Below are 25,495 nucleotides of genomic sequence, written 5' to 3'. Positions count from 1 at the left end.
AGAATATGTAGTTACGTTTGGTAATGGACGCACACGAAGGAAAGTTCTCCTCACACACATGTGGCTATGGTCAACTCAACTGCACGCTGCTCTCTAAACGTTAATGCCTTGAGCATTTTTTTTCACTGTATTGCTGTTGCACATGTATGTTAATGTCGTAAGTTGTTTATTTAGCACCTCTGGTTAATATTGAGAATCCAACTAAATATAAAAGACTGCTTATTCATCGCCACAAAAGCTTCAGGAGAAAAATCTGACAGAACACATGACATAACGTTACTAATTATCTAACGTTAAAGCTAGATATTTGGCCAGTGGGGTTTCTCGTTTTTAGGTTGTGAGTGATAGCATTTCGCCTCGATTCTAATAATGGTCTATTCTCTGTAAAGTTTACCATGGAGATACCACTCCACTGCATACTGCAACCCTCGCTGACTGCTTCTCGACAAAATTCATTTAAAAAAACAACAACAACAGTAACAACAAAAAAGTACACATTCTGAAATTTGAACTCCATACGTAAGTTTTCCAAGAGGGTGGGCCTTTGCAATAGGTTCATTGGCAGCCATAGACTTGCAACCCATATAAACCTTTGAGGGCTAGCCGTGATAATTCACTAAAAGCTCTCCCAGTTCAAATGTCTTATGCCATTAACAACAGTGAATGAGTTAAAGCAACACTATTTAATTTTTCAACCTATATAAAATAGTTTCATAACATTTGTGTTAATACTGTATGTCGACTGACAACTAGTTGAATGACACCTTTTTTACAGTGGGGAGAACAAGTATTTGATACACTGCCAATGGGAAAACCCATTGGTAGTGTATCGAATACTTGTTCTCCCCACTGTATATCTTTAACTAATTAACTTTGAGGAGGGTGGCAGGACCACTGCACACAAAAAAAAGTACGAATGTGCTGACTACTTTACGGCATACGTCACTTCGCCCTTTCCCCATTCATTATAAAGATGGAAGTCAATGCGAACGCTTTCGTGTGAATGCAGCAAAGATGGCAGAGCAACAAGAGACAAAAAGTTTTGTCTCAGGTGGAAAAAAAAGAGAGGCTACCAGGACATACAGAATAAACATTGGCCCAGGTTTCACTCGCTGGCGTGATGACCCCCCCATCCCCCGACCAAACACCAACTATAGACAAGTGTTGCTTCAATGCAGGGCCGGCCCAGGCCATTTGGGGGCCTTAAGCAAAATATTGCAAAGGGGCCCATATTTTTGGCCCACCATTCCGTCACAGTGTACTGTGAAACCCATACATGCAATCCAACCCATACGTCCATATTTTGTATCTTAATAAGATTTTGTTGCACTGCATACTTCAAACTTCCCACCCCAAATGATTGTCAGTACTTACAGTAGACAGCGCCAAACCTTTTTCGAAAAGAGGAGAGAAAGAAGTTAAGGAAGAACTTTTATTTTTTAAGCTTGTAATCAAGTCTCAAAACTCACAAAAGTCAAAAACAGCAAACTGTAGTAAACAAAATAGAACACAAATTAAACAATTGCTAGATTGGGGGCCCCCTAGTGGTCAGGGGCCCTAAGCAGCTGCATAGTCTGCGTATAGGCTGGGCCAGCCCTGCTTAAATGTTGTTTTCATCTAAATTTATCCTTCACTAACAAATAAAGACATTGGTTGAAGATGGCACAGTTGTGATCATAAAAATATAGATTTCAACTTAACTTCTAAATTGAATTGAAAAATACAAATAAAATGTAGTCAATGTATTAGTTTTCTCTTTTTTTCTGCTCCAATCCAAAACAGTTCGTCAAGTGGAAGTGTAATTTTGGGATAATTTAGCTAAAAAGTAATATTTTCATTCAAAAATGCATTTTTTGACACGTTTTTTAACCACTTCTAAAACATATATAACCTTCATTACAGTCCTTAAAAAGTGTATTGCAGGTCAAAATAATTTTCATTCACCTGAGACCTTGAATTGACCCTAAAAATACATTCCTGTTGTATCAATGCCTTTTTGTAGGAATAGCTGATCAGTGGGAGTTGAATAGAGAAGCAGTCTGGCCACATAGCAGACTATATAGGCTTTTCATCGACATGCTGGAGATGGGTTGTTCTGCACAAGGCTGACACAGCAAGATTTTTTGTGCTGAAAAATGAATGTGCGGAGTTTGTCTAAATGATTTAAGCCACGTGGCAAATTGATGTATTCCAATGTGACAAAGCAGAGACGATAAATGGGGCATCTGTGCTTTTCTGGGCCGAGATGTCATCCAAGTTGTAAAGGAGAGATGTGGCGTGTTCCATGAGATGAGTTTTGGTGGTGTTAATAACATTAACCCTTTATAGGGCACTCATTTAATTTACTGCATACCATTCACAGCGCGAGAATTCCAATTCTTCTTGACTAGAAGCACCAGTCAAAATGGATTGGACCTCTTGTGCCGTAAACGGCATGTGAGCTTTTATATGCCAGTCCTCCCAGTTTAGATGACTTGGATGGTTATCGCTGTCAATGGCAGCCAATAAGTTAAGTACGATGAAATAAAGAAAAGCAAAAAGTTTTATCGTGTTGTTGGTTTGTTGGTTTGTATAACCAGAGTTTCTGTTTTTATTCATTTTTTTTAATTTAATTTTGGTTTTACTAACATTTAACTAATTTATAAACTAATAATGAAATGTTTTTTTTTAGAAAATCAACTTTAGAGTGTTATTGGCGGCCATAACCAGTGTATTTTTGTTTTTACTCATTTTAATTTTATCAATTTTGTTTTATCATGAAGTTATGAATTTATATATTAATTCAAAAAAAGTATTGGAAAATACAATAATTCATAATGATAATTTAAAAACATGTAATAATAACTAGATGAAATAATAACTAAATCATCAAAAATAGTCACTTAGCTATCTCATGGGAATATTTAAATTATCCATCCATGAACCTCCTCTTTGGTCGTCCTTCTGCCTGGCATTTTGAAATTCAGCATACTTTTGCCAACATGCTCCCAATTTCTCCTCTGGACATGCCCAAGCAATCTCAGCCTGGCCTCTCTGACTTTATCTCCAAATCCTCTAACATGTGCTGTCCCTCTGATATGCTCATTCCTGATCCCATCCATCCTGGTCACTCCCAAAGAAAACATCTGCATCTTCATCTCTGTGTAGTTAATGAGCACATGAAGGTAGATGGTGTGAGAGCAGAGGATACAGAGGACAGGGTTAGATAGAGACAATTGATTCGCTATGGCGACCCCTGAAGGGAAAAGCCAAAAAGGAAAAGAAGAAGACATATTTGCTGAAATTGACAGAAATAGAAGTCCAGTCCATCTGATTTGGAAGGGGCTGCATGTGATTGATCATGTTTCAGTGCCACTGACAGTGACAAACGTCCAATCCATCCTGTCAGCTCCCCCATTAAACGTCTATCACCGACAATAAAATCAAATGAGTAAAGTGATTCGTGTTGTAATGGTTAATATTTCACTTTCTTTCAGGCCTTCATTAACAAGCACTACTGTGCTATTACAGGCTGAAGGCTGCCTTCTATTGGTTAAATCATAATCCGTACTCTCCCCGACTGGAGCATTCCCTCCATGGCAAATTCACTGTCGCTTTTCCGCTCCATTCAAAATGGTCACAAACATTCAGTGCCGCAACAGACTGCGTGATGCTACCGCTAATGTGACAAGGGCTTTAGCTAAAGTGCTGTACGCGCATGCCGTCTACAGGTTGGCCCAAAATTAAGAGGCAACCTAGGCACCAATAAATCTGGAATTAACAAACCTGTTACTAAAACCTAAAAAATCGGAGCCCGGACATTGATGTGTATACATTGCTAGAATATACCTAGCAAATTCACTGTAAATCACCCACAAATAACAGGAATAGCTCAAAATAATTGTGTACACAACAAAAACTACTACAGTGGTACCTCAATGATCGCTTCGACACATGATCTTTTTGACATCCGACGTGAAATTTGGCTTGCCACAACATGCTCGAAATACGACGATTTATGACAGCGCCGCAGTTAGTTTGTTTTGCCGCAAGACTGACACACAGCGGATTTTCTTGCGAGAAAAATCAACACGGGTTCCAAGAATGTTAGTGTAGCTGGCCAAAAAAGGAAAAAGGTGAGGCTTACCATTGAAATGATTGGAATGATTAAAAAAAAAAAAAAAATGAGCATGGTGGGCACGTCCATGAACTGACTTGAAAATACGGCCGTCGACCACCTCTGATCTCGTAAACCCTTTATTAGTTAGTTGACGATTATTACTGTGGTAACATCACCAAAAAATCACCAGCTTTGTCAGGTTTTTAATCATTTATTTCAGAACTTGTGCAAAACAACATACCTATTGTCCGCCCCAGCTGAACAAAGTAAAAAGTCCTCCCTCCCTCACTCTGTCAAGTCAGCTGCGCAAGTGCGTTCAGGTCCACCACACAAAACGCATCTGTCACATTTGAACCCCATTTGTTACATTATTACAGGTAATATTATTATTATTATTACTATTATTATATTATTATTTCAAATTTTATTCAATAATTTATTTGTTTTGCTTTTTGTAATTGCTACTTGCAATAGTACCAGCAGCATTTATTAAGGATTTAGTGTAGATTTTCAGGCTGTGAAACAAATTAATGGGATTATAAATCTTTATGGGAAAATTCTGCTTGACATACAACCATTACGATTTACAAACAAGGTCCTGGGACGAATTAACTTCGTATGTAGCGGTACCACTGTACTACAATAACAACTACTACAACTCCAGTGGCGACTTGACTGGGCTCCAGCCTGCAATAAAATCATCATCCATAAGTTATTAATGATGTACAGTGGGAAAAATAAGTATTTAGTCAACCACTAATTGTGCAAGTTCTCCCACTTGAAAATATTAGAGAGGCCTGTAATTGTCAACATGGGTAAACCTCAACCATGAAAGACAGAATGTGGGGGAAAAAAAAAAAAAAGAAGAAAAAAAAAAGAAAATCACATTGATTTTTAAAGAATTTGTTTGCAAATCGTGGTGGAAAATAAGTATTTGGTCACTACCAAAAGTTCATCTCAATACTTTGTTACGTACCTTTTGTTGGCAATAACGGAGGCCAAACGTTTTCTGTAACTCTTCACAAGCTTTTCACACACTGTTGCTGTTATTTTGGCCCATTCCTCCATGCAGATCTCCTCTAGAGCAGTGATGTTTTGGGGCTGTCGTTGGACAACACGGACTTTCAACTCCTCCACAGATTTTCTATGGGGTTGAGATCTGGAGACTGGCTAGGCCACTCCAGGACCTTGAAATGCTTCTTACGAAGCCACTCCTTTGTTGCCCTGGCTGTGTGTTTGGGATCATTGTCATGCTAAAAGACCCAGCCACGTCTCATCTTCAATGCCCTTGCTGATGGAAGGAGATTTTCACTCAAAATCTCTCGATACATGGCCCCATTCATTTCCTTTACACAGATCAGTCGTCCTGGTCCCTTTGCAGAAAAACAGCCCCAAAGCATGATGTTTCCACCTCCATGCTTCACAGTGATTATGGTGTTCTTCGGATGCAATTCAGTATTCTTTCTCCTCCAAACACGAGAACCTGTGTTTCTACCAAAAAGTTCTATTTTGGTTTCATCTGACCATAACACATTCTCCCAGTCCTCTTATGGATCATCCAAATGCTCTCTAGCGAACTGCAGACGGGCCCGGACATGTACTTTCTTCAGCAGGGGGACACGCCTGGCAGTGCAGGATTTGAGTCCCTGGTGGCACATTGTGTTACTGATAGTATCCTTTGTTACCGTGGTCCCAGCTCTCTGTAGGTCATTCACTAGGTCCCCCCTTGTGGTTTTGGGATTTTTGCTCACCGTTCTTGTTACCATTTTGACGCCACAGGGTGAGATCTTGCATGGAGCCCCAGATCGAGGGAGATTATCAGTGGTCTTGTATGTCTTCCATGTTCTAATAATTGATCCCACAGTTGATTTCTTTACACCAGGCTTTTTACCTATTGCAGATTCAGTCTTTCCAGCCTGGTGCAGGTCTACAATTTTCTCTCTGGTGTCCTTCGACAGCTCTTTGGTCTTGGCCGTAGTGGAGTTTGGAGTGTGACTGACTGATGTTGTGGACAGGTGTCTCTTATACCGATAATGAGTTAAAAAATGTGCTATTAATACAGGTAACGAGTGGAGCCTCGTTAGACCTCGTTAGACCTCGTTAGAAGAAGTTAGACCTCTTTGACAGCCAGAAGTCTTGCTTGTTTGTAGGTGAACAAATACTTATTTTCCACTCTAATTTGGAAATAAATTCTTTAAAAATCAAACAACGTGATTTTCTGTTTTTTTCCACATTCTGTCTCTCATGGTTGAGGTTTACCCATGTTGACAATTACAGGCATCTCTAGTCGTTTCAAGTAGGAGAACTTGCACAATTGGTGGTTGACTAAATACTTATTTGCCCCCACTGTACGTTATAAGACAATTTGACCATGTGTTTTTATCATCCAATTCAATTCTCACATGTTTTTATTTGACTACTTCGATGTATAAAACATGGTAATACTATTTGTTCTTGTCTTATTATTTCTGATTCATGCACATCCTTAATCATCATGGTGTCTTATCATTTTCTTTTGTTGTCTTCCAGAGGAGGGCTTGAACCACGAATGCAAACTGTGCAGCCAGTCGTTCGACTCGCCAGCTAAGCTTCAGTGTCATCTGATCGAACACAGCTTCGAAGGGATGGGCGGAACCTTCAAGTGTCCTGTCTGCTTCACAGGTGTGTGTTGTGTCTTCTAGGAGTGGGAACCTCTTGGTACCTCACGATACGATACGATTCGCGATACAAAGCTCACGATAACGATGATCTGACGATACAACGATTATCGATACATTGGTCGAATTGGAATGAGTTTATCATTAGTAGACGTCCAATCCATTTGAACTGGGAGGATGGCAGCGAATGAATGAATGTTCATTCGCTGCCATCCTCCCACTTCAAACGGATTGAACGTCTATGGCCGGTAGTGGCAGCCAATGCCAAGCAATGGGGTAATTTTGGGCCATTTAAGGTCATTTACCTGTTCATTTTCAGTTACTTACTGTTGGTTTTGGGGTATTTTATGGGTATCTTCCTGATTATTTTGAGTTACAGAACAGGAAATGACCTGTGAATCACCCAAATGAATAGGCAGTGACTCAAACTCAACAGGAAATGAACTGTAAATGCCCTAAAATGAACAGCAAGTGACCTGTAAATGCCCTGAAAATCGGACAGAATGAATGTGAATGCTCTGGTTTTGAATGAACGAACCTTCCCAGTCTAAATGGATTGGGCGTCGAGCACCGTCAATGCAGCTTTAGAGTTAAATGAGACACTATTATGGTGGAAGATTTTGGTAGCAACTTGTTGGTTCATTTTTTTTTTTTTTTTTTAGACATTGACACCTTTTCAAAACGATATATCGATTCTTGGCTGGAGCATATCGATAACCTTTTGGGATACAAAGTGTCACGGTATATCACCATTTCGATATTTTGTCACACCCCTAGACTGTCTTTTTTTTTTTCTTTTATGGTGCATATCCAAGCTGTCTCGCTTGTGAGCGTGAGCATGTAAATGAGCTCCAAATGAGTTGGGAAAGGTCAGAGCAGGCAGTTGGACCAAAGCAGAGAGCGCTTTCGCCGCCCGCATCTCCTCATTTAGTCAGATTGCCTTCCGCTTTCGCTGCCTCGGGAAGTGTCGGGCGGCGAGAGGAGGAGGACGACGTCACCAGGCGAGCAGAGGAAGAGTAGGTGGTGTTTGTGAGGGAATGCGTGGGGTGGGTAGAAAGAAAAGGAAAGGACATGTGCTAATTGTGGATGGCAGTGGCGCTGATAGCTGTAATGATCTCATCTGTCTCCGTGCGTGGAGGTGGAAGGAGCGCGCTCCTCTCGAGAGGAGAGCGCCCTCCTTCAGTGTCAACAGGGTTAACTATCTCCATAATGAAATCTGCAAAGTCGTTAACTTGGGCTCTTCACTGTTATTTCCCCGCCTCAGCTCTTTAGTCTTCTTTTGCACTTTGGAAGTTCTCAGCTCATTTCCTTCTCTTTGCCCAACACACATCAATTAACATCATTAACTCCCTTTTTTAAGTCTTCACCCACTCTCCTCTCCTCACTCCCTCTGTTGGATTTATCTCTCTTTGTAGCAGTAGCCTATTGATAGATGCCCAATCCCTCCATGGTTGGTGTGAGCATTTAATATACAGAGCATGCCTCTTTCATCTGAGCCTTCATTTTCCCCCATCGACTGTGACAGACAGGTCCCCCTCGTCACCCTGCTCTCCCTCCGTGTCCATATCGATCACACCGCACCAGAGAGAGGGAAGGAGGGGATGGTGCAGACCCTTAGGACAGCGGTCACCGAGTAGACAGACAGATGGGTTAAGGCAGAGCAGGCCCTGAAAGGCCTCTGAGATTGTCCTTGAATGCTCACAAATGGAACCCAGTAAACAACACCGATGTTGATGAGGGCAACCTTAATATTTCTAATAATCTTTATAATGACTGACCATTTCTTTGCCTTGATAATATGTTGGTAACATCTGACACTGGATTATGTAGTGTCTACAAGCTCCTTTCTGGTCCATTGAAAAACTGACTCTCAGTGTTATTTATATTGCATGTTAAGAACAACCGCACCTGCAACAAACTGCTGTACAGTAGACGGCCACATTTTTGTGACAGACTGATTCACTTCAGCCCCTTACAGACATGCACACTGTATTGAAGTCCGGTAATGTTTCTGTATTTACCCGGGTCATGCTCATGTGAGAATGTAAGAATGTAGCGTGCCGCCTCGGTGTCCTCTGACATTTCCCAGAAATTTACTACCTCGCGACCTATCACGTGACTATAGCATGCTGCAATACATTTCTTAATTTAACATTAAATAACGTTCGACACGCAGTAAACAAAGAACTTATCCACTATAAAACTTGGGAACTAGATCTGACAACTGTTCCTTCATCTTAGTGCTTAGGAAGATAAAGGACTTTTGAATGGGATGGTGCAGGAGTTGATGGGCTGAGCAAAGGGACTACGAGTGTAAATAGCATGTTTTCTTTTTCTTATTATTATTATGATTTTTTTTTTTTTTTTATCCTATTATTATTTTTTTTAAATCCTTAAACACCTGTTGCCTGGCACAGCCAGACTATTCTCCCTGTATTTTTCAAACACTGTGAGAAAGTCTGGGACCCAGCCCATTAACGGCCTCTCGAGTAAGGTACAAAGTCAATCGTCCAATCAGATTCGTTTATTTGCGTGACGTGTTCTTAACGAGTAACGTCACTCTTGCGCGCAGAAAGTCGTGTCTACAACACAGATGGCGAACGGGAGAGCCGAGAATATGATCCAATCCGCGGTAAAACCAGTTTTAAATTACCGAAAACACATCAAAACAAGTCATTGACAACAGTCAACATGGCTGTCAACTTCTCCGCTCAAGCTAATTACTTGTCGCTTTAACAACGTCACATCTGCCCGTTGCTGATTGGTCCACTCCACTGTCTGTTTGCTGTGGCTTGCTCCGCCCTCGGAATTTGATCCGCCGGACGGTCGCCAGACTCAATCGCTGGAACAGCGGTGAGTCTGGTATACCAGGCAAAAACACCTGTGCCTATTTTGTCCGGATTTCAATGCCTTTGATGTTGCCTTCATATTTCAAAGAAAAAAATTGTCCAAACTGTTGTTTTCTTCACCGACCAAGTATAATCAACATTTTGGACCCAAAAAGACAAAAAAAATCCCAAAATGTGTTGTCAAAGTTTGTAATATTGATGTCCCATTGACAACCAAACATGCTCAACAAAACTTTTTGAAGCTTGATAATATTTATTTATCTTGTTAGGATAGAGATTCGTCAGAAAAAAATGAGACTAAATAGTTTTATATTTGATAATTCAACAGAAACCGCAGGTTTGGTCATCGGGGTTTTTGTTTTTTCTACATACCGTATTGGCCCGAATATAAGACGGCCCTGATTATAAGACAACCCCCTCTTTTTCTAGACTCAAGTTTGAAAAAAGACTCTTTGAACATCAAATTAATTTTTGTACTGAAAATAATTACAGTACATCCTAATCAAATGATTATAACAATACATTTGAGAGAAAAAGCATGTTATTTTGCCTCATTCAAATCTTAATATCTGAACATTTAATATGTAAACTAAAGTGCAATCACATTCATAAATGAATGGCTTCTGGTTTTTGAAATGTAAATAAACCGATCTATTGTGATAAAACAACAAAATTGCAATAACTGCATTAACCATCAAAGTGAAGTCTAACTGTAACTAGTCTTGAAACAAATCTGAATAAGGAAAAACATTGCAATAAAATCATGCAAACTGGTTCAACTTGAGAGTAACTGAGAACTGTCATGACAGAACATCGTTTCAATGATATCTGTCGCCATCTAGCATCGTGAATGGGGAGAGTAGCTGAGATCTGTCATGACAGAACATCGCTTCAATGATATCTGGCGCCATTTAGCGTCGCAAATGGGTATAATGTCTAGACCGCGAATACAAGACGACCCCCTCTTTTTCAGTCTTATTTCAATGCAAAAAACACGATCTTATATTCGGGCCAATACGGTGCTATGGTCAAAACAGGTTACATACAGTAGACAAACAGTGTAAAATAGTGAATATATACTGTATATATGAACACAAAAAGGGTTTGTACCCACAGCACACTTCTGCCATTTGCTCACTGCTGTCACTTCTCACTCGCCGACTCATCCGAAGAAAACAACAACAAATCTGCCCTACCCTCTTCCTCTAGTCGATGAATTAATGCATTAGCTTGCGCTAAATTTGTTTTCGATTCAGAAGGACATTTCAAAGTCACTCGCTCAATCCAACCGGCCGTCACCTCGCTCGGCAATTTATTAAAACGGTTCACATTAATGGCTCCTGGGATATGTAGTTTTTCGTGGTTCTCTCGGTTTTGAAAAAGGACAAGAAATTATGGAAATACGGACATAAACACATGGTTCATGCAGCATTTTAATGTTTATTTATGAGGGCAATAAAACTATAAAACTCAAATGACATTATGTCCCGTTTTACTTGGCCGATTGACTTCAAGTAAAAATGGGCGTGAACCTCAACTTCTGCACTTTCAAATGAGACCAACCACTATTACATGGTGACGTGATTACAGGGTGACAAGGCTTCAAAGATGATATGTGTACACGTGTCGGCACAGACACATCCGGTGTTAAACGTTTAAGTAAACCTTGTGATTGGGATTGGTTTGTTTAGTCTGGTCTCTTACAAATGAATGGATCGGATTGGTACTGTAAATTAACTTTATTTCTTCGGCGGAATCAACGCTAAAGTAAACAGGTATTAGCGTTATGCCCAGGTTTCAGTCAACATTGGTACTGGTATTGCATGTCTGAAAGCGGCCCACCTGAGTAGATGGCAGGTCACATCACTTGGAAATGTTGCGATATGTCATGTCTGGAACCAGTTTTATTGGTAGAGGGTATCGTTTTCTACAGTTTTTTTGACACAAAGTTGTAAAGGGATTTTTTTTTAATGTATGACTGTCTTAACAAACAAAACAAAAATATATAAAGTGATCAATTAATGTGGAATTTAAAAAAAAAAAAAAAATCTTGGTATGTTGTTATTTATGCCATTCGTGCCTTTGCATTAGCACCATTCATTAGCAATCTGGACACAGAGGAATAAACATGTTCTGCCCTGTAGCTAATGTCAAAGTCTCGTCAAGTCCCTAATAACACTAAAAAAAAAGTTGCTAGACCTGTTGATCGGTGCCCTTTCAAATATATCCCCCAGGGTTCGGAAAGGTCGACGCAACATCTTCGTTCCGTTTGTGCCCTGAGATTATCTGGTGACCAGTCCTGAATATAATCCGCCTCCCGGCAAAAGCTACAAACACAGCATTAGGGACAAGGTTCATTGATCTCTTCTAACTCTAATGTTAGTCTTATTCGGAAGCTCATTGCATGCTCACATTTTATTTTGATGCTTCTTGCAATACGGCGGGGGGCCCGAGCAGCCTCTAATTCTTTGACACGCCTGTCTATCACCACCACAGGGGACAAAAAGAGGACAAATCTCACCCTGAAAAATGAATGGCGGGAAAGTGCGAGTCAAAGTAAGTCATAGACGAAGGGAGACAAAATAGAGGAGAAAAGGAGACAAAAAACTTGGGAGGAGGCTGAGAAGGTTGCAACCGGCAAGTTTGGCTGTGAGATGAAAGTGTGGAAGAGGGGGAAGAGAGGAGGGAGGAAGGGTAAATGGAGAAAGAGAGAGAGAGGTCCACAAGCCCCTGGATGATGAGAGGGAGGCTGGCTCTCCCAGGACACATTTGACAGGTTTCAGAAGTGGGGGAGCCTGCAGCTAGAAGTGTCTGCCTGCACCCTCAGGAGCTGCAGCCAGGCAGGCAAGCCTGCTGTGGAAATTGTGATTGGGAATATGCGCTTAAGACAAACAAAACAGAAGAAAGTGTGCCTGATGAAAGTAGCACACGTGCGGGTGTGCATTTGGAATATGACAAAGTATGGCATGCTCTGCAAATCCACGGGAATGTCACCGATACAGTAGGGGTCTAACAAGACAGTTATCTGGAGCGATATATCAATCCAATCAAATAAATCGAAAACACTAAACATTACAGTAATCCCTCGATACTTCACGCTTCAAACTTTGCGCCCTCAGTCCATCGTGGATTTTTTTTACATTAAAAAAAAAAGATAAATAGATACTGATGAGCCCAATTTTATCACGTAGCCTCACTCTCCCTCCTGCTGCTTTCCTTGGTCAAGTGCACTGGAGTTGCTTATTAAAGTTTACGATGATTGACAGACGTTAAGGTTTGATCTTGCCAGAGATGCTTGGAAGCTGAAACTCCAAAACGCAGCATGCATCAATCATCGTTTAGCTTGGTAATCAGTTGCTGTGGCAACTCATTGTGTGTAAGTGAAGAGCTGGAGCGGATTTGAGGAGACTCACTCAACGAAACATTTAATAAAGACCAGCATTTTTCTACTTTATTCTTGTTTGAAAATAGTTAAAATAATTTAATAAATTAAAACTTATCATAATTATTACATTTGAAGTGCTTAAAACGCAAAAACGGATCACTGTAATCAACACCGTCGTTTTTTAGACATGTAATTTTGTTAAAGAGGTTTCCATTTAAATGTCTGCCTGTTGTTTCGACAAAAAAAATGGTATTGAATCAATCGTTGGCTCTTGTATCAAAGTGAATCATGGCAGACGTTATAATATCAACAAATATTTTATCATCGTCCAAAGAATCAACATCATATTGTATTTAAATTGGTGAAATTCAGTAGTGTAATTGATGTAGTCGTTGTAGTAGTGATCAGTAATTGCGAGCCCCTTCCAGTTCAAACGTAACGGACATCCCTATTGCCGTCAATGTCAGCGAAAGAGTTAAAATGCGAAAAAGTTGTAGAAATTGTTTTTCAACTTGTTTTTGGCAGCCGAAGAGGCCCCGCATTCGTGATTAAGCGGAAACAAAAACATGTAGGTAAGAGAATAAATAAATAAAAAGCAGGGTGAAAAGGAGAAAACGGGAGGAGGGTGTTAACTTTGTTTCCCTCCCTCCGCAAACAACTTAGTATTGGTGCAGTGCAACCTGCAGAGAGCACCACCCTGCCAAAATAAAGATGAGCTGGGGCCTGTAGAATAGGACACGTCTGCCATGGGTGGCCCCTGAGAGCCAATCATAGGGCTTAATATCCCCCACAGCGAGGAGACCTCGGGCCCCGCATCCCCGTCAGCTCTGACACCCTTGACGGCCGCCGACTCCACTAAGTTCTCTCTCTCTTGCAGTCTGTCTCAGCAGATAGAGACGCAGTGGCTCTCCTGTTTGGAAGCGCTTGTATATTATTCCTAAGGATCCAAAGCATACTACATCACGTCCTCAACACCGCGCAGGCAGTGTTACGGCATGATATAGCTACTAACAACAACATATTATATGTTATTGATAAGAAGGAAAGAAAATATCAAGATCTAGAACAGTACTTCATCAACTTTTGACAGCAAGAACCACCTTTAAAATATTATCAGCTCTCTGAGTACCACCATAAAAGTAACCTGAATTCATTTAAATATACTGGAGTACTCCATAAACATTACCCAACTACTCCTAAATGCATAAATACTGTATCTTATTGTAAGTTGCCTAGAAATTCTCAATTTTACGGAAAAATCTATAATACTCATAGATGTGCTTAAATACCCCCTTCAAGGTTACCAAAATTCCCCTTAATCTCCCGAAATACCTAAAAGTTGTGTAAATACTCATAGATGTAATAATCTTTTAATAGACCTTAAAAGTTGCCCACGTTTTCTTAATTCTACTAAAACACTCCCTAAAGCAGGGGTGGGCAAACTATTCCACAAAGGGCCGCAGTGGGTGCGGGTTTTTGTTCATACCCATCATGAGGACAGCCTTTCACCAATCCGGTTTCTTACAAGTGCAATCAGTAGATTTCAGTCAGGTGCTTCTTGTTTCCACTGATACCTCATTGGCTAAACTGTCTGTGCTGAATAAGTTTGAACAAAGACCAGGACCCACTGCGGCCCTCGAGGACCGGTTTGCCCACCCCTGCCCTAAAGGAACTGACATCATCCTTCAAAGTACTTAAATACTATTGTATAGATCAAAACATTCACCCATCCATCCATCCATCATCTACTGCTTAATCAGGGTCATGGGGGCATCAACTTTAGCAGGGAAGCGCAGATTTCCCTCTCCCCAGCCACTTCAACCAGCTTCTCCGGCAGGATCCCAAGGCTTTCCCAGGCCAGCCGAGGGACATAGTCTCTCCAGCATATCCTGGGTCGTCCCCGGGGCTTCCAGCCAGTGAGACAGGCCCGGAACACCTTTCCACGGAGGCGTCCAGGAGGCATCCGAACCACATGCCCGAGCCACCTCAACTGGCTTATCTCAACGCGGAGGAGTAGCGGCTCGACACCAAGTCCCTCCCGCATGACCGAGCTTCTCACCCTTTCTCTAAGGGAGAGCCCGGATACCCTGTGGAGGAAACTCATTTCGGCCTCTTGTATCCGGGATCTAGTTCTTTCTGTCCTGACTCACAGCTCGTGACCATAGGTGAGGGTAGGAACGTAGATCGACTGGTGAAAAATCGAGAGCTTCGCCTTTCGGCTTAGCTCCTTCTTCACTACTACGGACTGGTGCAGTCTGCATCACTGCAGACGCTGCACCGATCCACATGTCGATCTCCCGCTCCATCCTGCCCTCACTCGTGAACAAGACCCCAAGATACTTAAACTCTCCACTTGCGGCAGGATCTTATCCCCGACCCGGAGAGGGCACGCCACCCTTTTCCGACTGAGGACTATGGTCTGGGATTTGGAGGTGCTGAACTTCATCCCAACAGCTTCACACTCTGCTGCTAATCGCTCCAGTGAAAGTTGTAGGTCACGGCTTTGAAACCAACAGCACCACATCATCTGCAAAACGCAGAGATGCAATGCTGAGGCAACCAAACCGGACCCTCTCAACGCTTCGGCTGCACTTGGAAATTCTGTCCAGAAAATGAATCGGTGACAAAGGGCAGCTTTGGCAGAGTCTAACCCTCACTGAGAACAAATTCGACTTACTGCCGGCAATGCGGGCCAAACTATGACACCGGTCATCATGCAGGGACCGAACAGCCCTTACCAAAGGGCTCTGTACCGCGTACTCCCGGAGCACCCCCCCAGTTCTCCCTGAGGCACACGGTCGAACGCCTTCTGCAAATCCACAAAACACCTATAGACTGGTTGGGCGAACTCCCATGCACCCTCGAGGATCATGCGGAGGGTGTAGAGCTGGTCCACTGTTCCACGGCCAGGACGGAAACTACACTGCTCCATCTGATTCCAAGATTCGTATTCCGGACGAATCCTCCTCTCCCGCACCCCTGAATAGACTTTACCGGGGAAGCTGAGGCGTTTGGTCCCTCTATAACACACCCTCCGGGGACTACCACCCTGGTCTGCTAACAATTAATTCTCATTGTATATGTACTGATATGTATACTCTTTGAATCGATCAAAACATTCATCAACAACAAGTCATATTCATAGATGTACGGAAATACTTCCTAAAAGTTATCTTAGCTCGTAGAGGAACTGAAATAATTACTAATAGTACCTAAGTCCTCTGATACCTGAGTCCTCTTATACCTACTGTAAACCTCTAACAGGATTTTTTTTTAATACACATTATACAGTGGTACCTCTACTTACGATATTAATTGGTTCTGGAAGTAGTCTCGTAACCCGAAAATTTCGTAAATAGAGACGTTTTACATGTAAATGCCCTAATCCATTCTAAGCATTACTGACACGCTGCATTAAATTTTATAATTAAAAAACGGTAAAACCGGAATAAAGCAACTGCACTTTTGACTCATTCCATATACCTAATCTAAATGTTAATACCTGTAAGTAGATAACAGAACAAAATGCAAAGAAAAAAAGAAAAATATATATCTTACCTTTCGAGTGAGGCAATATCCTCTGTGACGAGATCAATGGTGCCTAACGCCTATCTCACTGTTCGTGACACAAAAACGCGAGGAGACCAATGCTCTAATGTGCTACTAAAGAACCGTCTGTGGGCTTAAAAAAAACTCTTCTTGAGACAAAAACATGAAGAGCCTTGTGCTCATTCTGCTCAGACGTCGACCCGCAGTACCAACAATAACACCGGCGTGCCTGTGCATGTCATCACAAGCCTGAAAATAACAAGAAAAAGAAACTTTAATGGTCATTGACACAAGTGTGACAACGAGATGAGAGCTGATGAGTGAGCATCAAGCCGCTGCAGATGAACCGCTTCGCCACTAACTCTCTCTTAATCAGGAATTACAGAGCAGTGAGAAGTTAGAGTACACACATATATCATACAACATAGCAGGGATATGACACGGCGCACAGGTCATGGCGACAGAGATGGTAAGAAGAGACGGTAGCAGACTGGAGGGGGGGGGATGTGTGTGAGTGTGTGTATGCACGGTGTATCAGTATTTGTGCCTGAGTGTGTGCGTGCCTGTAGACCAAATAAGAGTCGCAGAACCCTGCGACCGGCCTTGGGAAGAGAATGAAGGGCAACAGATGCGGCTCTCCCAGGAGAAGGGGGGGGTTTATCGGCAAGGGAATGGAAAAGTTATAATCAAATTAAGCCCAATCAGAATTTAGAATGTCCATAAGTACAGTTGTCCTCACATCAAAACGTAGGGCAGCCCTCAGTTCCTGCAAGTCTCTTCCAACAGTCGCGGTCTGTATCGACAATTCCGCCAGCTGGAACGCGATATTCTCCATACGTCTCCATCCCTCCCTGGATTGAGCCTCGCAAGTGCGGGCTAATGTTCCAATCCGGGCCTCAAGTCTGTCCTCTGACGCCTTGAATAGATCATCAAGGCCTAGTCCGGATCGCAGATCTCCCAAGTCCCTCCCAACATTAGCGGTCCGACGAGACGGCTCCGTAAGCTGGTTCCCGATGGAATCATCCTCTCTCCTGCCATCCCCGGGCCGGACCAATGTCCCGATACGGGCCTCCAAGCGGGCCTCCAGCTAGTCTTCCGACCAGTAGATCAGTGGTCAATTTGCTACGTTTGTAGAGACGTTCGTAAGTACATGTAACACTGAAATTAATATATTTACAGTATATCATTATTTCAAGGAAAGTTAAAGCCATTATGCTATTTGTAGCTTGAGTGATTTCTTCGCGTACCGAAAAAGAGCACATGCAGTACTCGCACACTGTGAGAATTTGTCGGACACAGTGGAATTAACTTCATATTATTACACTTTAATTTATGTCTAAGAAAAGAAAAACTCATGATCCAAGGCAGAACACATCAAGTGTCAAACATATTTATGCACTTAGTGTTTTTCCATCTAGTATTGCATCACTATTGTATTCATTGTTTGAAGGCCTCCCAAGTATCAGATCCATTTTTATTTTTGCTGTATCGACTTCTTTCTCCGCTCGCCAAAGACATAATGAGGGCTTCCTGCAGTTGCACTGGCCTGCTGCTGAATGGCATATACACACAAAAACACACGCCTAATGATGGAATTATCCAAACACATACTGTAGGTATGCTGCACAGCAACCACAGTACTTAACCCTTTGTAGGGCACTCATTTGACGCATTTGACTCCCAATGACGGTGCCTGGTGTCCAATCCATGTTGACTTGGAGAGGCTGGCAGCAAATGATCGCCGCCAACTCTCCCAGTCAAACTTGATTGATTGGATATACCACCATCAGTGGTACTGAAATATGAATATTCACCTGTCAGTCCTCCAAATTTAATGAATTGAATGTTTATCATTGTCAATGGCAGGCAATGATTTAAATAGCCTACTTTTAGGTAAAAAAATCAATCAATCAATCAAAAAATGGAGAGCCATAGCCAAATAGTATTTGAGTTTGTATACAGTACATTTTATTTGATTAATTTTGTATTTTTTCTCATTTTCTTAATGTATTTTATTTCTTAATAAATATATATACCGTATTGGCCCGAATATAAGACAGCCCTGATTATAAGACAACCCCCTCTTTTTCAAGACTCAAGTTTGAAAAAAGATTTTTTGAACACCAAATTAATTTTTATACAGAAAACAATTACAGTACATCCGAAACAAATGATTATAACAATATATTTGAGAGAAAAAGCATGTTATTTCGCCTCATTCAAATCTTAATATCTGAACTTTAAATATGTAAACTAAAGTGCAATCACATTCGTAAATGAATGGCTTCTGGTTTTTGAAATGTAAATAAACCAATCTATTGTGATAAAACAACAAAATTGCAATAACTGCATTAACCATCAAAGTGAAGTGTAACTGTAACTGTAGTCTTGAAACAAATCTGAATAAGGAAAAACATTACAATAAAAAATTGCAAACTGGTTAAACTTAAGAAAAGCTGAGATCTGTCATGACAGAACATCGCTTCAATGATATCTGGCGCCATCTAGCATCGTAAATAGGGAGAGTAGCTGAGATCTGTCATGACAGAACATCGCTTCAATGATATCTGGCGCCATCTAGCGTCGTGAATGGGTATAATGTCTACACGGCGAATATAAGACGACCCCCTCTTTTTCACTCTTATTTCAATGCAAAAAACACCGTCTTATATTCGGGCCAATACGGCAATTGAGACCTGGTATTCACATATGTGATGATTTTTCTTTTTAATTACCAAAAAATAGTCACCTGCTCTAAAAAGTGTGAAATAATTTGCTTCCACTGACTGAAATGAACGTCCAACCATCTGGACTGGAAAGTGCTGTCAGTGATCAGTCGCCGTTCAAATGAATTGGATGTCTATGAACGATATGGCATCTACTGGTAGTGACTATTAAATAGCAACGCGGCTCTGCAAGGTCATGTAAACATGACCAAAAACCTGAATATGCTCGTAAACCTCATTACGCCCCTGGGTTAACCGTTTACTTTTTTTTATAGACCCTTTGAAAGGAGCTTCTGTTCATGATCCATTTACAAGAAATGTTTTTCTTTTGAGTACAATGAAGTAGTTGTTGCTCTGTAATATTTGGCGAAACACGAGGCAAAACGCTTTTGGAGTGAGTAGGAAACTCATGACTAAAAGTAGTGCAAGGGTAAGTCTTTTATTAGTAGTAAAAAAGTACAGGTAGTCCCCGGGTTACGACGGACCCGACTTACGCGATTTCGACTTTACGAATCCTGCATGCTTTTATCTTGGCGCAGGAAACGTAGAGCAGGTTGTACTTCTGCATGCGAGAGCATTTACACACCCGCTCATCGGCAGTGACAGCATACGATCACATGGGGAAGAAGCCGAGTGAAGAGGTGACAGCCTGCGTGCACATTTGTTGCTTGAGAAGCATCCAGAAGGGACAGCTGCATATAACCCCTTTTGTACTGTTTATTGTGCATTTTCAACTGTGGTCGAATACTTGGGTCGAGTTTATGTGATTGTTTTTGATGATGTGCGTACACTAACTGATACATGCTAATCATTTGTTAATGCTTTATCAGCTGCTACTTGTAAACACAAATATGAATTGCTGTTTTTGAAGATGAGACTGATTTAATTTCATTTTATTTTAGTTTGATTATGCAAGTGTTGATGCCAAGAGCAGCCGAATAAAGTCGGCAAACCACTCAGATGTCTGACATGTCGGAGCTTAGCTCATTGTCTAGCTAGGACTTAGCTCCAATGTCTTGGCGAGGACAGCACAATGACGTATAGTACATGTTTTTGGATAGAAATGCAGGTTAGATCAGTAGCGCAGGAATGGAACTCGTTCATAAACCGGGGACTACCTGTATCAGGATAGCAACAACAGGAGCTCAGACTTCAGTGATGTGTGGAAATAACGCTAATTCTGTGCATGATGTTGCCATGTACCAAAGTAATATACCAAATAATTTGCAACTCTTTATGGTCTGTATATGTAAATGAATCATAACAAATGTCTTTAACTTTTTTATTTATTTTTTTTAATATATTACTGGCCTTCACGGCATGTAAACTTGCCCATTGTCGGTAGACTTCTTGCAGTAAACCATTGTTTGCTATGGTTATGGTGGTTGAATTGAATATGAATTGGACGTAAGTCTCCGTCAACAGCAGAAGTCGAGTTCAACTAAAATTATATCTTAAAAAAATATTAAGCAATTTGTGATAAAGAAGAATCTGAATACTAGTACATAAAATAAATCGCAATCTACCTTGCAAATTGAATACAAAAATATACCAGGTTGATCCCATTAAGCGTTTAAACTCGAAAATGATCCAACATTTCACCTTTAAAATGCCTAACTTTCTGAAATATATACATTTCAAACATTCCGACTTTAATCTCACTGTGTAATAATTTTTTTCTTTTCGGCTTGGCCCATCACATAGGTGAGTTCAAAGCGATGGCTTCGAATGTGGCCTCGCCGTGCCCATGGCGCCTCACCACGCCCACCCGCGCCTCGACGCCTTCCTCCCACTCCGCATGCCTTCGCAGCACATTTATTAGAAGAAAAGTTCTTTTCAGCTGTAAGAAATTCAAATTAAGGCCCCCGCACGGCAACTTTGAGATTCGACGACCGTCGTTAAAGCACGGGGGTCCGGGGATAACAAACGACACGTTTGAAGTGCTCCTCGGAGGACGCTGAAACACACCCACGCATTCGGGGCGCATCCACTCAGGACTCGCCGTTGCCATCCCTCTTGGCTCTTCCAGTGTGGACGATGCCTTAATTAAAGCACAAATATATATATGTCTAAAATGCCAGTGTGTTTGGATGGTGGTGGCATGAATAAGTAGCGCTTGCAACTCCATGAATATTTATATTGTCAATATAATTAGCCATGTAGACTAATGGAGGCCATGTTTTGCACTTGAAGCCATGCCAATTTTTGTGCTTGTTTATTTTACGCCTTGTTGTTCCCACAGTTGTGCTAAATAAGGAACATTATTATTCCCCACACACAATATGCGTTCGGGAGAGCTCGTGCCGTGCATTTGACCGTTGCGGCAGTTCCGATAACATCTCAATTGTCACGTTTTCTTCCTCTTTTTTTTCCTCAATTATATCACTAACAATGTTGTTGTACTGCTGATGCAGGACTCATTTGTTTGTAATTAAGTCATTTTCCTTGCCATTTGACATATTCTCTTCAATTTCCATTCAGGCAAATTCAATTATGATGCCGCCTTTGTTGCAGTGATGCTTGCAGTAAGCCCCCCTAGTCCCCCACTTTAATTTGCACAAGTGGAGGCCTGTTTTTAAAAACGGGAAGCATGTACAACATTTTTATGTATTCTTATTATTCTGTTGTTTGCCCAGACCAAAAGTAATCAGATTCTTTGGAAAATTAAATCTTATTATTACAAGAATAAAGTTGATTTTTGTTCCTTCCCAAGAATATATCTGCAATTGATTGTTGTAGTGGGAGGGTTCAAGGGAGAAAAGCAATTCAAAAAGATTTTTGACCCCAATAAAAATTATGCATATTGATGTTGGGAGAAAAGTCGTAATCTCGTCGGAAAATAATCAAATTTTAGGATACAGTGTACCAGGGGTGTGACAAATTATCGAAATGGTGATGTATCGTGATACTTTGTATCCCAAAAGATATGCTCCTGCCAAGAATCGAGATATCATTTTAAAAAGGTGTCAATATTAAAAAAAAGAAAAGAAAAGAAAAAAGGAACCATCAAGTTGCTACCAAAATCTTCCACCATATTAGTGTCTCAGTTGACTCTAAGGCTGCCACTGACGGTGCTCGACGCCCAATCCATTTAGACTGGAAACGTTCGTTCCTTCAAAACCAGAGCATTCACAGTCATTCGGTCTGATTTTCGGGGCATTTACTTGCTGTTCATTATAGGGCATTTAAAGGTCATTTCCTGTTGAGTTTGAGTCACTGCCTATTCATTTGGGTGATTCCGAGGTCACTTCCTGTCCTGTAACTCCAAACAAAAAGGAAGTGACACATAAATCACCCCAAAATCAAGAGGAAGTGACTGAAAATCAACAGGTAAATGACCTTAAATGGCCCAAAATTACTTCATTGCCTGGCATTGGCTGCCACTGACAGCCATAGACGTTCAATCCGTCTGAAGTGGGAGGGATGACAGCGAATTAATTTGTTCATTCGCTGCCACCTTCCCAGTTCAAATGGACTGGACGTCTACTAGTGAAAAACTCTTTCCAATTCACAGCAGAAGCTTGTTTTTCTGTTAATTAGTTGTTTGTAGAATATCCTGGTATGATTTCCTGACCAATGTATCGATAATCATTGTATCGCCATATCGTCAGATCATCGTTATCGTGAGCTTTGTATCACAAATCGTATTGTATCGTGAGGTACCAAGAGGTTTCCACTCCTACAGTGTACACAAGTGGACAAAATTGTTGGTACCCATCTGTTCATGAAAGAAAAAACAACGATGCTTACTGAATTTACAAAACTAACAAATGAAAAAACATTCTTGAAAATTAATCCAAATCAGCCATTATTTTGGATTATCATTCAACAGAATTATGAAAAAAAAACTATTGAAATATGTCTGTACAAAAATACCTACTCGTAACCCTAACTTAATATTTTTTTGCACAACCTTTTAAGGTAGTTACTGCAATTGTACAATTTCTGTCAGTATAAATAAGACTTTGGCACCTGTCAACAGCCATTGTGGCCCACTCCTCTTGAGCAAATTGTGGTGCACTGGCTTCAAGGGTGTGTTCTTTCTCCAGATAGGCATAGATAGATAGAGTTGATGGACTTTACAAAAAAAAAACTCTTTTCCATCGTGCTTTTGTGGCTTGTCGATATACATTTTGACAAATTCCATTTATTATTTATGGACTCTGTTCATAGGCACGAAAATGAAGCATATCTAGGAAAGAACACTGTCCCTACTGTGAAACATGGAGGAGGCAAAGTTCTGACAAATGAACCATCATGTGTAGTTGTCAAAAAGCATTTCTGTCACCATATAGTCAAAATTAAAAAAAAAAAAAAAAAAAAAAAATTTGAATGGTGTATCAATGTAAAGTGCTCACTTCTGAAACCATAGATTCCAGACCCAGTGGCCAATGTCCATTTTCAATTTCAATTATCATTTTGAAAGATGGGCGATTAGTTCTAGGCTGAAACATGCCATCTGAAGTGTGCACTCGGCCTGAATGATATTGGAAAAAAAATCATTGCGATTTCTGGGGGTTTGCAATATATTGCAATGATGTATTGCAATATCTAAACTAGAAGAATTTTCACTAGATAACTTGAATAGCTCTGTTTGGGATAGACCTGAACGATATTAGAAAAAATAGCATTGCAATATATATTGCCAAGGCTCCATACGTTTTGCATTGGTTGCACCTATCTTTTATATTAAGTTGCACCAGCACATTTTTCAGTGCATCACCTTTAACGCCATACTTTTAATCGCTCTCCATATCATTCATATAATTCCTTTATTCATTCATCTTCTGAACCACTTATCCTCACGATGATCGTGGGGGTGCTGGAGCTTATCTCAGCTCACTCTAAACAGAAGGCGGGGTCCACCCTGAACAGGTTGCCAGCCAGTCACAGGGCACGGATAGACACACAGCCATTCACACAAACACTAAGGAGGGAGAGTGAGCGGCAGCACGAGCATGAAGCACAAAAACATGAATATATTTTTGAATGAAAAACCCAATCCTTTTTACATGATTCTGGTCCTCTGAAAAATAGCACAATTGGCCTGATTTCAGATCACGTGATCGGATCGGGGACATCCGTAATTCATATAGTGCCGTTTAATTCAGGCTTGCTGTATATAAAAGATAGTCACATTTGCTGCTTTTATAAAGTGAAACAAAAGTTTGCATGTAAAAAAAAAAAAAAAACTAAAAACAATTGCTCGTCCTGCGTTGTGACTATTGCGCATGCCTACATTTTGGGGTGTGACACCTTAGGCACCCCACGATTCGATTCGATTACGATTCAGGGTGCTACGATTCGATTATTGAACGATGATCACGGTATTGACGATGATCACGGTTATCGCGATTATCGATGCATCGTTCATTACTAATTAATAAAGTCGCCAAACAAATTAATGTCCATTATTTAATTAAGATACCCTAATGATTCAACAGGAACGATGGAAACATGCCCATACAACAAAAAGCTGCCCTTAAACTGCTTTTTTTTTTTTTTTTTTTTTTTTTTTTTTTTTACAGGAAAGTGCAAAAACATTAACATTTTAAAGGCAGTACTTATTTCTCTCAACAATACAATAAAATTCACACAGGTGGAATGACTTCCTCATTTTCTGGAAACAAAGTGTCTTCAGAAATAAGACTTATTTTAACCAATATACTTTGTTTTCACTGATTTCTGTACTATTTTGCATGTTTGTAGTTTTACCGCTGTACTTAATCATGGTTTTACACGTTCTGCATATGGAGTAACATTTGTACACCAACAAACAATGCACAAATGGACATGGAAATTAGAGGTGTGCAAAATTTCAGATTCTTAGATTATTCGCGATTCGGCCGTGGAAGATTCGAGAACGATTCACAAACATCCAAATTCCGATTATTGAAATATGCCAAGTAAAGCGGAAGTACACAACACTCAGCGCGCCGCGCGGTCTTCGGGACGGAACGGAGCGAGAGTAGCTAAACATCATGCTTCCCATTACCCGGCCCCTCGGGTAATGCCAATGCTCAACTCACGGCTCTAGCTCAACTCATGCAACAAGATAAAAAAACACAACAACATACCTGACTGCTGCCGAAAAGCTGCTACAAGTACGTCCATATAATGTTACGGTGGATATCATTTATGTAGGACTAGATGCAATATAGATTTGGTAGTGTTAGCAGCACATCTACAAAAAGCTAGATGCTGGTGTTATAAATGGCCGCCATCTTAAA

The 25,495-nt window shown here is 40.8% G+C and overlaps 1 protein-coding gene across 4 annotated transcripts in view; it reads left to right on the top strand.

Moving 5' to 3' along the window:
• The window catches only part of LOC130930327 (zinc finger protein 521-like), a 234,135-nt gene that overhangs the window by 171,454 nt on the left and 37,186 nt on the right, over window positions 1-25,495 (top strand). For all 4 annotated transcript variants that reach the window (XM_057858214.1, XM_057858213.1, XM_057858211.1 and 1 more), the window contains one exon: window positions 6,629-6,760. In XM_057858214.1, coding sequence (XP_057714197.1) covers window positions 6,629-6,760 — 132 coding nt within the window. The remainder of the gene's footprint in view (window positions 1-6,628; window positions 6,761-25,495) is intronic.

Source organism: Corythoichthys intestinalis, chromosome 14, assembly GCF_030265065.1.
Source record: "Corythoichthys intestinalis isolate RoL2023-P3 chromosome 14, ASM3026506v1, whole genome shotgun sequence".
Classification (NCBI taxonomy): Eukaryota; Metazoa; Chordata; class Actinopteri; order Syngnathiformes; family Syngnathidae; genus Corythoichthys; species Corythoichthys intestinalis.
Note: the sequence above shows the minus strand (reverse complement) of the source record. Positions and strands in the feature narration are given on the sequence as shown.